This window comes from Giraffa tippelskirchi, chromosome 5, assembly GCF_054371585.1.
Source record: "Giraffa tippelskirchi isolate mGirTip1 chromosome 5, T2T-mGirTip1v1.2.pri, whole genome shotgun sequence".
In the NCBI taxonomy this organism is placed as follows: Eukaryota; Metazoa; Chordata; class Mammalia; order Artiodactyla; family Giraffidae; genus Giraffa; species Giraffa tippelskirchi.
This window is the reverse complement of record NC_137279.1, coordinates 168546688-168561209: the sequence shown is the minus strand read 5'-3', so window position 1 is coordinate 168561209 and position 14522 is coordinate 168546688. Positions and strand designations below refer to the sequence as shown.

The following is a 14522-nucleotide window of genomic DNA, read 5'->3' as shown; positions in this document are numbered from 1 at the left end:
ACACGACTAAAGTGACTGAGCATGTATATATTTGCTATATAGTCTTGGCTAAAATTTTTATTCTCAGTCAGCAGTTTAACTTTCCTTATTTTTGACAGACATGTTCATCTCTTTCTTGCTTTTGAATAGGGTCTCACACTCAGCTTTCTCAATTGCATTTTCCTTTGAAGTTTTTAGGACTTCCTTGGTGGCTCAGATGGTAAAGTGTCTGCCTACAATGCGGGAGACACGGGTTCGATCCCTGGGTTGGGAAGATCCTCTGGAGAAGGAAATGGCAACCCACTCCAGTACTGTTGCCTGGAAAACCCCATGGACGGAGGAGCCTCGTAGACTACAGTCCATTGGGTCACAAAGAGTCAGACATGACTGAGTGACTTCGCTTTGAAGTTTTTAGTGTTGTATTAATATGGTTTCCTGACCACAGTTTTGATCAGTATTGGTTTGCTTCCTTTATACTGTGATCCTAAGTAAATTTAGTATGTTCTTTTTCCTGCAGGTTTTTTGTGCTTCCTGCTGTAGCCTGAAATGTAAACTGTTATACATGGATAGAAAGGAAGCTAGAGTATGTGTAATCTGCCATTCAGTGCTAATGAATGGTAAGTATTAAAACAGGTTGAATTCACAGTTACTGAGACAGAACAAGAGAATGCCAATGAAAAAACTCCTGATTTTTCCTGCCTTGCTCTTCAAGTTGCTCACCTTCTCAAATGTCCTAACTTGAACAGAAAAATTTGAAAATACCTTAGTATTTCAGAATTCTTGTGCCTAGTTTAATGAATAATTGCTAAATTCAGGTAAGTTTTGCAGGAAGAATGGAAATTTTTGTGGACATGTGCTGCTACATGGTTGTTAATGTTCCTGTGAAGTAACTGGAGTGGGACGGGGAGGGGGCTATTGACCACTAAGTTGATGAAATATTGAAACTGGGCTGAGGTTTTCCTTTTGAGGGAAGAATTTTCTTTCTAGGGAATACCTTAATGACTGAATATGTTCTTATTAACACCTTGGTTCACTTGTCTTGTGAAAAATAAATATTTTTAGCATCTAGGATCAAAGAAAATTGCATTTTTCTATCATTTGTCACCTTAGTACCACTTAGATTTGTTACGAGGATAATGATTTTGAAGTTACTTATATGGTAAAAGAATATGGCCAGGAAAAGGTAAATATAGCTTATCCTGTGTTCACCTTTTGCAGGACTGGAAATAAATCCAAGGGCATTTTAGTTGAAACCAAACAAACCAACCAACCCCAGAGTATTCTTGTAAAAAGATAAAATTGATCAGACTATTTGTTGTTTTCTCTTTGAGTGCATCTTTGTACAGTTGCCAGAACAGTTACTAATAGACATGAAATGTTGGAGTTAGATACCAGTGCTGCTTGTGCCAGGATAGTGTGTCTCCTGGAGGCTGAAGCTTATCTGCTCAAAGCCCCTCCTGCTCTTTGTGTTGCTCACAGTGATGTTTTCCTGTTGCTGGCTTATTAACCTATTGCATGTCATTTAATCTGATCTTTTCTGATTTCCTATGATCCACCCAGTTTCCTCCCATTTCTGAATTCTTATAATTTTGATCAAATATGAATTTGTTCTCTTTACTCTTAAGGGTCATTTTTCAGATGGTGGTTATTTCACTCAGTGGTCATTTCATTTTCAGATATTTATTCACAGATAATAGCATGCTGCTTAATTACAGTACCCAATACCTCTTTTATTTGATGAGGTCTTCCAACTTGATAGCTTGTTTTGTTAACTTGGCATAGCTAAAGATGAAGGAAATGGCAGAGGATTCATATGGAATACTTACTTTTTTTTTTATTAAGCCAAGGATGCCCTTAACAGGGCATCCTAAATTCTTCTTTTTCTGGTTTTTCCAGCATCTTTCCTCTCGCATGGCTTAGCCTGGTCTTTTACTGAATATTTAATTTGATGCTTTTCAGTGTTCCCTGTCCCTTTTTCCCTTTCTCCTTTTCTCTTCCTTCCCTCTTCCTGCCAGTGCTTTCAAAGGAACATAACTGTTGTTTCTAGCTTTGTCCTGCAGTTTGGAGGCAATAAGTATTCAAAATCTTATGGATCATTCTTTGATGCAGAATGAGATTTTTTTTTAAAATGCTCCAAAAATTGGGTGATTTTATTCCTGAGCATGTGATATTACCTGAACCTAGATAATAAAATTTATATATTTCATTTCTGTAGCATCTTTCATCCTATTTACTTTGAAGACAATAGTTGATATGTCAGTATTTAGTTAGTAATATTATGGAGTATACAGAACCTTAACACATTTGTGATCATTCATACTGGTTGATGGCACTTATATGATATTGGCACATTTTCATGTTCAAATGGGTCCTGTGCTTTTGAGACACACCAGAGATGTGAAATGGTTGTTCTTGCTGTATACTTTTACACAGGGTAATGATTGCACAAAAGCAAAATTCACAGAAATGTTGAGATGTTTTCTTCTGAGCTTTAGGCTTCAGAATTTTTCAAATGAGATTTTACTTCAGCTGAGAAGAGCCTAAAAATCTAGAAATGAAACAAAAAATATCATACAACAGAGTTTTGCTCTTTTAGCCCCTGAGTTTGTTTGTTTTTTTAAATGCATTAAATATTAAACTTGCCCTGCCACCAGAAGTGTCTAAATGCTATCCCAATTGTAAATCTTTAATAAGTTTAAAATTATTTTACTCCCTCTTAAGGGAATGTGTGGTCCCCTTTAAAGGAGCCAGGAGTCTATCATTAACCTCAAGACTGGTCTATCAGTCTATCTCAGAAGTATCATGTAATTCTTATTTGTTGCTTCCAAATAGTTTACTTAACTTCCTGGTCTCCTTTACTGAATAAAATCACCTATCTCCTTAGTACCTTTATTAGCTGGAAGAGAGACATACTATGAGTGTTAATGAGGAGGAACTACATTATTTATCCAATATTGTGGAGGTCTTGATGTCCATATTTTGCAATCCATTCACATTGATTGTGTCTGTATTTGCTTTAGCTCAAGCCTGGGAGAACATGATGAGTGCCTCAAGCCAGAGCCCTAACCCTAACAATCCTGCTGAATACTGTTCTACTATCCCTCCCTTGCAGCAAGCTCAGGCCTCAGGAGCCCTGAGCTCTCCACCTCCCACTGTGATGGTACCTGTGGGAGTTTTAAAGCACCCTGGAGCAGAAGGTAGGGGATCCTGTGCTATTCTCTCTCTTTTTCCTCACCAAGTTCCTCTGAAAAGGTGCTGATGTGATTTTACATCACAAGTCTTTAACACACTGCAGAGAAGTCCCTTTGGGTGGTTATTAAAGTGGAAGAACAAGGTGAGAAATGTCTTGAGACTATTTCTGGGCAAATAAGGAATAATATTGTATTGCCTCATATTTTGGAGGCACCTCTAAAAATACGCCAATACCCTCTCCCACTTAAGAATGTAGTAATTACTTTGTTTTTACTTGAAAAGAGTTGAAGAATTTGAAGTCAGCCTGAAAAATCCTAGCCTCATGTCTACCTTAGTGTTCTTTGTAGGACCTTAAGAAGTGATAAAAATGAGAATTCTTTTTTCTGAGTAGCCCATTCTAGTATCGATTTTTGGAATATATATTGCCATTTTGAAAAATCTACCCATGTAAAAATATGAAAATAACGTGTTAGGTGTACAGGTCTTTATAAAATCCAAAACTTTAATTCTGATGATATCATATGATAGGTGGAAAATTATAGACTCAACTTCTTTTAGTTTATTATATCTTTATGATAATAGTATTATTAGATGAAAGGCACTTTGTTAAGTTCAGGGGATTATGAATCGCAAAAATAGCAATTATTTATTTCTTTAAAATGATCTTGTCATTAAGTCTCTCTTGATAATTAAACTGTCTTCTTTCAATAATTTAAAAACTTTGTTGTCTAACAATATTCCTTTCCCCTTGCTAAATAGCCCTCCTCCCCTTTTGAAGATCAAAAACTTCTATTGACATTATCATACTTTTCCCCATTTCCCCTTCTTTTCAGATCATGCCTTAGTCATTCTTGTGTTTTTATGAGCTCAGATTTTCTTTCTTAGAATCTTTATCCTCTTTACTTCTTTTGTTGTTTTTGTTGTTCTTCCCTAGTCTCTCTTTGTTTTCGCTGTTTGAATTGATTTTCAAAACTGGATTTGAAGAGATCATTTTTCCGGACTCAGTTTTCCAGCTTTTCCCCATCCTTTTACTAAAATGCAGACAACTTTCACACTGCCAGATCAGTCTTTTTCTTTCTCAGCTACACTTCAGCCAAAGATCTGGTCAGTTTGCTTCCCAGTTCTTTCATATCTGTGCCAGCTCTTCTTTTATTAGTTAATGATTCTTCAACATTCTTCAGGGCATCTTTTGCCCTTTCAAAATGCTGTATCACTTTTCCAGATAGATACTTTGTTCCTACAGAAACTTCATACTTTCTAGAGATGTGGACGTCTGTTTCTAGATATTTTTTCCCTGATGTTTATTTCCTATACACTTCAAGCATTTTCCTTAGTTTATCTGTTTGTGTTAACAGGGCAGAGTATATGACAGTCATAGGCATATTTAATATTTTAAAGCAAAGTGTTTTAAATCTTTAAAACTATGTTTAAAGATTATAGAATTAAGGGATTATAGAAGTAAGGAATATATGGAAGCAAGGAATATATTTAAATGTGTATTTTATTAACTGATAACCACTTTTATGCAGTCACAATTATGTTTATAATTATAAAATGCTAAATAGTGATTTCTTTGTACATCTGAAATTGGTGACCTTCTCTTCTTGGTGTTAGAAACCCTACCAATGTCACAGTGATGCCTGTTTTATTTTTCTGGCTCCTCAAGTGGCTCAGCCCAGAGAGCAGAGGCGAGTTTGGTTTGCTGATGGGATCTTGCCTAATGGAGAAGTTGCTGATGCAGCCAAATTAACCATGAATGGAACTTCCTCTGCAGGAACCCTGGCTGTGGCACACGACCCAGTCAAGCCAGCAACTACCAGTCCTCTACCAGCAGAGGTAAGAAAATAAAACAACAACTAAAAGTGAGTACTTAATTTTCTCAGCATTGTGCTATCTCTGTCTTGCCTTGTTCTGGGTTGAATGACCTTTCTGTGGAACCCTATAGATTTTTGATACAGTTTCGTACATGTGTGTGTGTACGTGTGTGCCTGCTTGTGTGTGCGTTTAGGGGTAAAATAAATGTGGCAAAATCAGTTGTTCTTGTTGCTCTATATTTGGAAGTTTTTTCAGGAGAAAGATTCTTAAAAAGGTTGTTCTTGGGTAAGCTCGGCCTACCACTGTAGCTAGAGGTTGTGCTGGAGGGAATCTTGGTCCCTTGATACATATATGCATGTGTGTTCAGTCCCTCAGCCATGTCTGACACTGTGCGACCCCATGGACTGTAGCCTGCCAGGGTCCTCTGTCCATGGAATTCTCCAGGTAAGAATACTGGACGTGGTTGCCATGCCCTCCTCCAGGGGATCTTCCCGATCCAGGGATCAAACCTGCATCTCCTGCATCTCTTGCATTGCAGGCAGATTCTTTTGCTGTCAAGGCACCAGGGAAACCCTGGTCCCGTGATACACAAGCTTTTTCAAAGCATATTCCCGAGGTTCTGTGATAGCCTCCAAGAAGTTGCCATGGTGAGGAAGGGCCAGGAAATAGGAAGATGGCTGAGGAATTAATCTGTCCCTTCGTCTTCAGTCTGAGTATCTCTACTTTTTTGTGGCCTACCTAGAATCCCTTTTAAAAATGGATTCTAAAGCTTAAAAATAGTTGAAAATCCACTGACTTAATAGGTGAAAGATTAGTTTATCTGAGGAATGAGCTCATACTGTGTGGTCACATTCACTTTATCGCTATAGGATATACTGGTCACAATTTGGGGATTTATTTTCAGAAGGGACAAATACCGTCTTCATTTTTTTTGAGTCCGTGAAAGAATAGAGCCACCTAGGGCCATAATTAGAAAGTATACACATAGGATTGTTTATACAGTGGGTCCCAAACTCATTACTGTTTGCCTGTTGCATATGGTGGTCAAGATTGTAATAAGGTGATTAATTCCAGCCATGTGTGTTTGTCTTTTTGCCATTTTGCCACCTTTACTTTACCTCCTACACACACACATACTTTTTTTTTTTGAGGAACCATTTGAGGATTAGTTGCAGTTTGTCACTTTAATACTTCAGCTTATGTTTCCTAAGAACAAGTCATTTTTTTTTTTTACTTAAGTACAATTACAGGAGAAACAAATTTAACACATAATTCTATTATCAAACATATCATTCATATTCAGATTTCTCCAGTTGTCCCATGATGTTCTTATTCTTTCATTTATACATATGTATGGTCATTTTTTACTGGAACACTTCTCTGCGAGAAGTATCAATTTGATAATTGGTTAAATTGATGTCTCTTGTGTATGTCCACTGCAAAAGTGGTTTTTCCTCTTTGCAATTAAAAAGTAAAATGAGGCTGATACTTAGACTCTAGATGTCCTGTTCTCCTATGGTCTTTCAGCCAATGATCTTAACTGCCCTTTGAGACAGTCTTAGCTGAATCAGTGATAATTACAGTGATTATACAGTAAAGATTATAGTGTTTTTCTTTCTATGAAACTTATATGATAGGTTCTTAAAACATAAATTTTTTGAATGAATGAGCTGGCTCTAGTGAATGACTGTTTTAGTGAAACAAAGTTCAGGTCATTAAGAGAAACTAAAACAAGTTAGTTATTTTATTTCTGTGCTCTCACATTGTTCAGTACTCTGTTTTAATGTTTGTCTGATAAAATGAAGGGAAACAAATTGTTTAAGGCCACAGTTGAATATATTTTTCTCATTTTTATGATCTAGTAGAGTGCCTGGCACTTATTTAAAAGATGTTCAGTAAATGAAATAAATTTCTTTTCATAGATATTTAAGTAGAGGCCAGATGACTACTTCTTATAATATTAAAAGGTGGATTTATGCATCATTAAATAACAAATTGGATTAGGTTACTTTATTTCCTGTATTAGCTCTTCAGATCGATAGTGTTTAGCCAATAAAATTGTCCAAATTTCATTATAGGGTGGTGTACTGAGAACACTGCAAAATTTTTAACAAAAACCCACTAAAAACTTAGGGTCCTAAATTATAGTTAATATAGACAAAAATATGTTAACACCTGGGTGTTTTTTTAAATAATTTTAATCTTTATTCAAGTATAATATATATATATATATATATATATATATATATAGTGAAGTACTTAAGGAGCATTAATCTTTAGGAAAACATTGATGAACATACATGTATGTGTGTGTGTCTCTATATATACATATAGAGACACACACACATGTAACCACCACCCAGGTAAAGATACACATATTCCTGTCACCATAGAAGTTTCCTTCATGCCCTTTTTCTGTCAATACCTTCCCCATTCCCCCCAAAAAAAATAAACATTACTCTGACTTGCATCACCACAGATTTGTTTTGCCTGTTTTTGAATTTCATATAAATGGAAAAATATAGTATATAATGTTTTGTGTCTAGCTTCTTACACTCTAATTTATGAGATTTATCCATGGTGTGTACATCAAAAGTAAATATTTTTTATTGCTGAGTAATGTTCCATCGTATGGCTATGCCACAATTTATCTGTTTTCCTGTTAATGGGAATTTGGATTGTTTCCATATTTCGGCTATTTGAGTAAAGCTGCTATAAACATTTTTAAACATGTTAAACAGTTTTTATATGCTTTTCCTTTAACTCTTTTAAAGCTTTCTTTTTTAACAGTTGAAGTATTATTGATTCACAGTGTTGTATTATATATAGCACAGTGTATAAAGTGTACAACAAAATGATTCATTTATGCATATTATATATTTATATATTCTTTTTCATATTCTTTTCCATTATAGATTATTACAAGATACTGACTATACAGAAGGAACTTGCTGTTTGTCTATTTTATATAAACTAGTGTGTATATGTTAATCCCAAATTCCTAATTTATCACCTCCCCCTTTCCCCTTTAGGGAAAGTTTATTTTCTAAGTCTGTGACTCTATATCTGGTTTATAAATAAGTTTATTTGTATTACTTTTTTTAGATTCCATATATAAATATGTGACATTTGTCTTTCTCATTTACTTTGTTTAGTATGATAATGTCTAGGTCTATCCAAGTTGCTACAAATGGCATTGTTTCATTCTTTTTTATGGCTGAGTAATATTCTAGTGTGTGTGTGTGTGTGTGTGTACACATGCTCATGTGTGCAGATTCTTTGAGACCCCATGGACTATAGCCCACCAGACTTCCTCTGTCCATGGGATTTTCCAGGCAAGAATACTGAAGTGGGTTGCCATTTCCTTCTCCAGGGATCTCCCTGACCCAGGGATAGAACCCATGTCTCTTATGTCTCCTGCATTGGCAGGTGGGTTCTTTACCACTAGCACCACCTGGGAAGCCCTATGTGTGTGTGTATGTGTGTGTATATATGTATCTTCTTTATCCGTTCATCTGTTAGTGGATGCTTAGGTTGCTTCTGTGTCATGTCTTGGCTACTGTAAATAGTGCTTAAAGCTTCTATGTCTTGCTTCAGTTGTGAAGAATATAGAGAGTAGAGCATCATTTTAATAGCTCTCTGAGCATATTGTATTATAAATTGTTAATTAAGTGGATTTAAACCCATTCAAGATGTATTCTGCAACGTTATACTTCATTAAGTTTAGTTAATGTGATCTTCATATTGATGCAAAGAAAAAGGAACTTGAAGTTTAATTTCATTACAAAGTAAATGAAAACTGTATGTTATCAAAGTTAATTTTTTTAATTATAGTATAATATATATAACATAAAATTTGCCTTTTAACCATTTTAAATTACTTTTACATTGTTGTATAACCATCACCCCAGTTCTCAAAGTTAGTTTGAAAAAGCCCATCACTAAGACTTTAAGTAGATCCAAATGTGTAAATGTTCAGAAAGTATGAGATAATATTGAAATTTTGTTTCTGTTGCCACTGCTGGTTTAAAAAATATTTTTCTTTTATGGAAAAAGAAACCTTGGTAAAGGAAGCTTTAACCCAGGTTACAGGACCTTTTCTCTCATTACTATGATTTGATGATGCCAAAAGGAGAAACTATACAACTGTAAACATCTTCACATTTTCATTCATAGTTTAAGCCCAGCCCTTGAGACCCACAGGTTAATATCTTGTGCTATGTTTCAAAAAGTATGAATTTGAAGTTTTCACTTAAATTCCCTTTTGTAGTCTTGACTATATCCTGCCAAATTCTTGAACTCTCTGTAATGCTGTCTATGCCAATTTACTTTTCCTAGACGAATATTTCTCTATTCTCTGGAAGTATAACTCAGGTTGGAAGTCCTGTTGGCAGTGCAATGAACCTTATTCCTGAAGATGGCCTTCCTCCCATTCTCATCTCCACTGGGGTAAAAGGAGGTATGTGGACTTAGATGTTTAAACAGGGATAGTTATACATGCAAAATGTATTGCCTTCCAGTTAAGGGAATGAAAGAGAATTCAATTGATAACCTCCTTTCTCTTTTCTAGCAACAAAAAAGTGATTATTCAGTGCCATGAAAAGCACTGTTGCTGTTAGTGATTGTTTTAGAGAATATATTTATGTTTTTATATTATAATTTCATTTGTTGAAAGGGTATATTATTTTTAATTGTAATATAAATGTAGCTTATTGGCAGTTCTTTCTTTATATTCCAAAGCATATAATACTCCATGAAGAGTTGCTCATAGTTCTAGGATTGACCCACGTTATTCATTTAACTTTTTGTTTTGAATAGAATACACATTCAGAAATGTATATATAATAAGTGGAGAGCCCAGAACATAAGTCGCAATTTTCTGTTAAAAAATATTTTTAGTGAGCCCTGGTAAGAAGCAAAGTTACTATTCAGTCAAAAGAATGCTTATCTTTATGTAAAATTTCTTGTTGATAGAGCCAGATCAGCATCCAGTCAGTACATTTTCAGGAGATGGTTTTTTCCAATAATCTTTCCTCACTTTTGTCCTAGTCTTTTTGTCTCCTTGCCTTCAGTTTTTCTCACCTTTACTTAATCTTGCACACTGGTGCCAGTTATCTTTTATTTTTTTTAAGTACAGTTGATTTACAATGTGTTAATTTCTGGTGTACAGCAAAGTGATTCAGTTATACATGTGTTTGTGTGTATACATACGTATGTGTGAGTGTGTGTGTGTATATATATATATGTGTGTGTGTGTGTATATATGTATATATGTATATATATGTATATATGTATGTATATATACATATACATATATGTATATATATGTATATATGTATATATATGTATATATACACACACACACACATATAAGTATATATATATATATACTTTCTGATATATTTTCCATTATGATTTGTAACAGGACATTGAATATAGTACCCTGTGCTATACAGTAGGACTTTGTTTATTTACTCCATTCTATATATAATAGTTTGCATCTGCTAGTCCCAAACTCCCAATCCAACCCTCCCCCACATTCCATTTTCCTTGGCAATGACAAATCTATTTTCTATGTCTGTGAGTCTGTTTTTGTTTTGTAGAGAATCTACATATAAGTGATATCATATGGTATTTGGCTTTCTCTTTCTGACTTGCTTCGCTTAGTATAGTAATCTCTGGGTCCATTCATGTAACTGCAAATGGCATTATTTTGCTTTTTTTTTTTTTATAGCTTAGTAATATTTCATTGTGTATATATACACCATATCTTCTTTATCTGTTCATTTGTCAGTGGACATTTAGGTTGTTTCCATGTCTTGGCTATTTTAAATGTTGCTACTCGGAACATAGGGTTGTGTGCATTTTTTCAAATTATAGTTTTGTCCAGGTATATGCCCAGAAGTGGAATTGCTGGATTACATGGCAAATCTATTTTTAGTTTTTTGAGGAATCTCCGTAGTGTTCTACATAGTAGCTTCACCAATTTACATTCCCACCAACAGTGTAGGAGGGTTCCCTTTTCCCCACAGCCTCTCCAGGATTTGTTATTTGTAGACTTTTTGGTGATAGCAATTCTGACTGGTATGAGGTGGTACTTCATTGTAGTTTTGATTTGCATTTTTCTATGAGTGATGTTGGCAATCTTTCCTTTCATGTGCCTGTTGGCCATCTGTATGTCTTTGGAGAAATGTCTCTTTAGGTTTTCTGCTCATTTTTGATTGGATTATTTTTTGTTACTGAGATGTGAGCTGTTTATATATTTTGGAAATTAAGCTCTTGTTGGTTGCATCATTTGCAAATATTTTCTCCTAGTCTGTAGATTTTCTTTTCATTTTGTTTATGGTTTTCTTTGTGATGCAAAAGCTTATAATATTGCTTAGGTCCAGTTATCTTTTTAAACATAGATCTTATCTTTTTAAACTGTTCTTGCTTAGAAAATTCAATGGGTTCCCAGTGCCTTCAGTATAAATTACTTCCTTTGACGTATAGTGTTCCTGGTAACCTTATCTCAATGTATCTAATTTTATTTCCAGCCAGCACCCTAGTCCTTTACAGGCATACTACAGATTATCTGTTGTTTTCTGAATGTACACATTTTATACTTCCATGCTTTTTCTATGGTCTGGAATAGTGGGAAGAACATGGACTTAAGAGCTGGAAAAGCCTGAGTTTTAATTCCAGTACCAGTCCATTCTAGCTGTATGATCCAGTGAAAGTCACTCAGTCCTGTCTTACTCTTTGCAACCCCATGGACAATACAGTCCAGGGAATTCTCCAGACCAGAATTCTCCAGGCCAGAATACTGGAGTGGGTAGCCGTTCCCTTCTCCAGGGGAATCTTCCCAACCCAGGGATCAAACCCAGGTCTCCTGCATTGCAGGCAGATTCTTTACCAACTGAGCCACCAGGGAAGCCCAAGAATACTGGAGTGGGTAGCCTATCCCTTCTCCAGCAGATCTTCCCGACCCAGGAATCAAACCGGGTCTCCTGCATTGCAGGTGGATTGTTTACCAGCTGAGCTACCAGGGGAGCCCTTATGATCCAGTGGGCAAGTCATTTATCTCTCTGAATCCTTTTCCTAGTTTTTTGTTTTCTTTTAAATTATGTAACTATACCTACTAAGTATCATTATGAATGTTAAATTAGATTTCATACCTGAAAATACGTAATAAGAAAATTGGTACAAAGTAGGCATGTAATAAATATTTTTATTAATTTTCCTTTCTTCTCTCTAGAATAGAATACCCTGCTATATGCCAGTCTCCTTGAATAACTCCTCAATCTTTCAAAATCCATATTAATGGAAAACTTCTCTGAATCCTACCTTGGATGTCTTTGTAGTAGTGTTTTACATCTTCATCTCTGTTTAAATAGAAATTCTTATAGACTATTACTATATTAACACATTTTTCACTGTAATTTACATACTGTATAGGTCTGATTCTTTCACCTAAACCATGAATTCCTTCAGTCTGAATTCATGTTTGTGTCTTCTGTTCCTGTCATGGTGCTGGGCTGAATGTATCATACTGTCCAATCCAGCTTGTGTCTCAGATGCTTCAACAATGAACTTTCACATAAAGTTAAGCGTTCTTTTGATTGGATAATGCTTCTTTACTAGAACCATCTAAAAATATTCTTTTGTAAGTAAATTTGCCCCTTAGGTTTCAAATTTGGGTTATTTTAATAAATCTTAATAAGAAATTAACTTGGCCTCTGTTGTTAAAATAAACAAGATTGTGTTTTCATTAAAAGTCACATCTATTAAATCTAATTGTCAAAGCCTCTCTTACCTAGAAGCAGCAACTAGTTATCTGTATTCACTTCCTTAAACCATATTACTATCTCTGAACAGAATTTTGCTATTTTGTATTCCAGTGGAAAAAAAAATTTTTTAATTTAAATCACTTAATGTTTCTCTTTTCAATAAATATTTTCATTGATAGGATACACATTTCCAAAATACATTTTTGCTTCTATTGGTTAGTGAGAAATGGTGTTACTTTGTTCTATCTTGCTATCCCTCGATGCATTTTATATAAGACCAAACAATATGCAGCTTTTAGGTTTTTTATTCTGTCCCCCCTGTCTGTAGATTTTACAATAGTTATTACCCAGGGTTTTGACTTCAAGCTGAGAGGACTACCATCATTCAAAATGGTGTGGCTGAATATTACATAATGTGCTTGCAAAGATTAAATGAGAAGGGTTCCTGTGCAGCCTCAAGTATTAACTTGTCATGCTCAGAATCTGATATGTGATTTCCTGCTGATTTTGGTGATATATGTACTAATCTGTTTCTTGACTTATACTTAGAGGAATTTTTTTCATAAAACCAGTCACTTATGATACTTTACTTTCTAGGTGCATTTTTAAAGTTTGATTTTTAATGGTAAAAAATCTCAACAATACAAAAGCATATAGAATAAGAAGTAGGATTCCCCTCTGTTGCAACCCCTATACATCCTTTCCAGAGGTAACTAGTATATTACCACTTCCTTGTGTATCACAGATTATTTTATATGTTGGTCTTAGAACATGTCATATGTGAAATTCTTATTATGATAGTTGGAGGAATTTTGTTAAATCAAAGGGTTGTTTTTAGACTGTGGTATAAACCATTATGTGGAGAAGTCTAAACATAGGATAACTGTGTTACCATCCAAACTGGACTGGATCACTTTTGAGAATGAAAGGGGCACTATTAATATGACACTGAGGTAGCAGATATAAACCTGTATTTGCCTATCTATAAATCAGTTGCTTTTTCCTGTGAATAATGAGGCCATTCCTCTATCAGATTTCTTTCTTGGTTTGTCTCTTTAACCAGTCTCTTACATTGTTTTCTCCCTTTACAGACTATGCTGTGGAAGAGAAACCATCGCAGATTTCAGTAATGCAGCAGTTGGAGGATGGTGGCCCTGACCCACTTGTATTTGTTTTAAATGCAAATTTGTTGTCAATGGTTAAAATTGTAAATTGTAAGTTGGAAATTTGTTTTTTTTTAATTAAAATGAGGTACTGAATCATAGATAATAAAGCTTTTAGATTCATTACACACAAGTATTTGTAATTAAATAAATCCTTAATGAAAACTGGGTACTGAAGAAGTTGGTTTGTATAAAATTATATATCCTTGAGGACAACTGTGGGACTGAGACTCTTGTTTTTAGTCAAAGAAGTGAGATAAGTGAATTCTCCATGGAGGAAAGCCAAACGGAACTTCTGAGTTAAGTTCTTCCTGAGATGGGTGTGCCCAGTCACCACTACTAGTCACTCACCACTAGAATAACTAGAGGTGGATAAATTATCCAGGGGGATCAATTTATACATGCTAGGTCTAAATCTCAGAAACATTTAATCATGGTGCAAAACCTTATTTGGGACACATAGTAAAACTTCAGTGTATCACAAGTTAGAATTCAGAAGAAACTTCTCAATTCTTGGTGCTAGCGTCTTAGGCAACAGAATGAGAGAGAGGACAGTAACTTCAAATCTTGGTTCCAGTATCATACTGGAAAACGGAGCATGCAT

The 14522-nt window shown here is 34.9% G+C and overlaps 1 protein-coding gene across 7 annotated transcripts in view; it reads left to right on the top strand.

The window, feature by feature from the left end:
* The window catches only part of ZFYVE9 (zinc finger FYVE-type containing 9), a 168263-nt gene that overhangs the window by 98853 nt on the left and 54888 nt on the right, over window positions 1-14522 (top strand). For 2 of the 7 annotated variants that reach the window (XM_081485360.1, XM_081485361.1), the window contains 5 exons: window positions 497-596; window positions 3000-3176; window positions 4946-5007; window positions 9325-9445; window positions 13847-13969. In XM_081485360.1, the coding sequence (XP_081341486.1) occupies window positions 497-596; window positions 3000-3176; window positions 4946-5007; window positions 9325-9445; window positions 13847-13969 (583 nt within the window). Of the gene's footprint in view, window positions 1-496; window positions 597-2999; window positions 3177-4837; window positions 5008-9324; window positions 9446-13846; window positions 13970-14522 lie in introns of all 7 variants that reach the window. The other 5 variants (XM_081485358.1, XM_081485359.1, XM_081485362.1 and 2 more) reach the window with 3 other exon arrangements.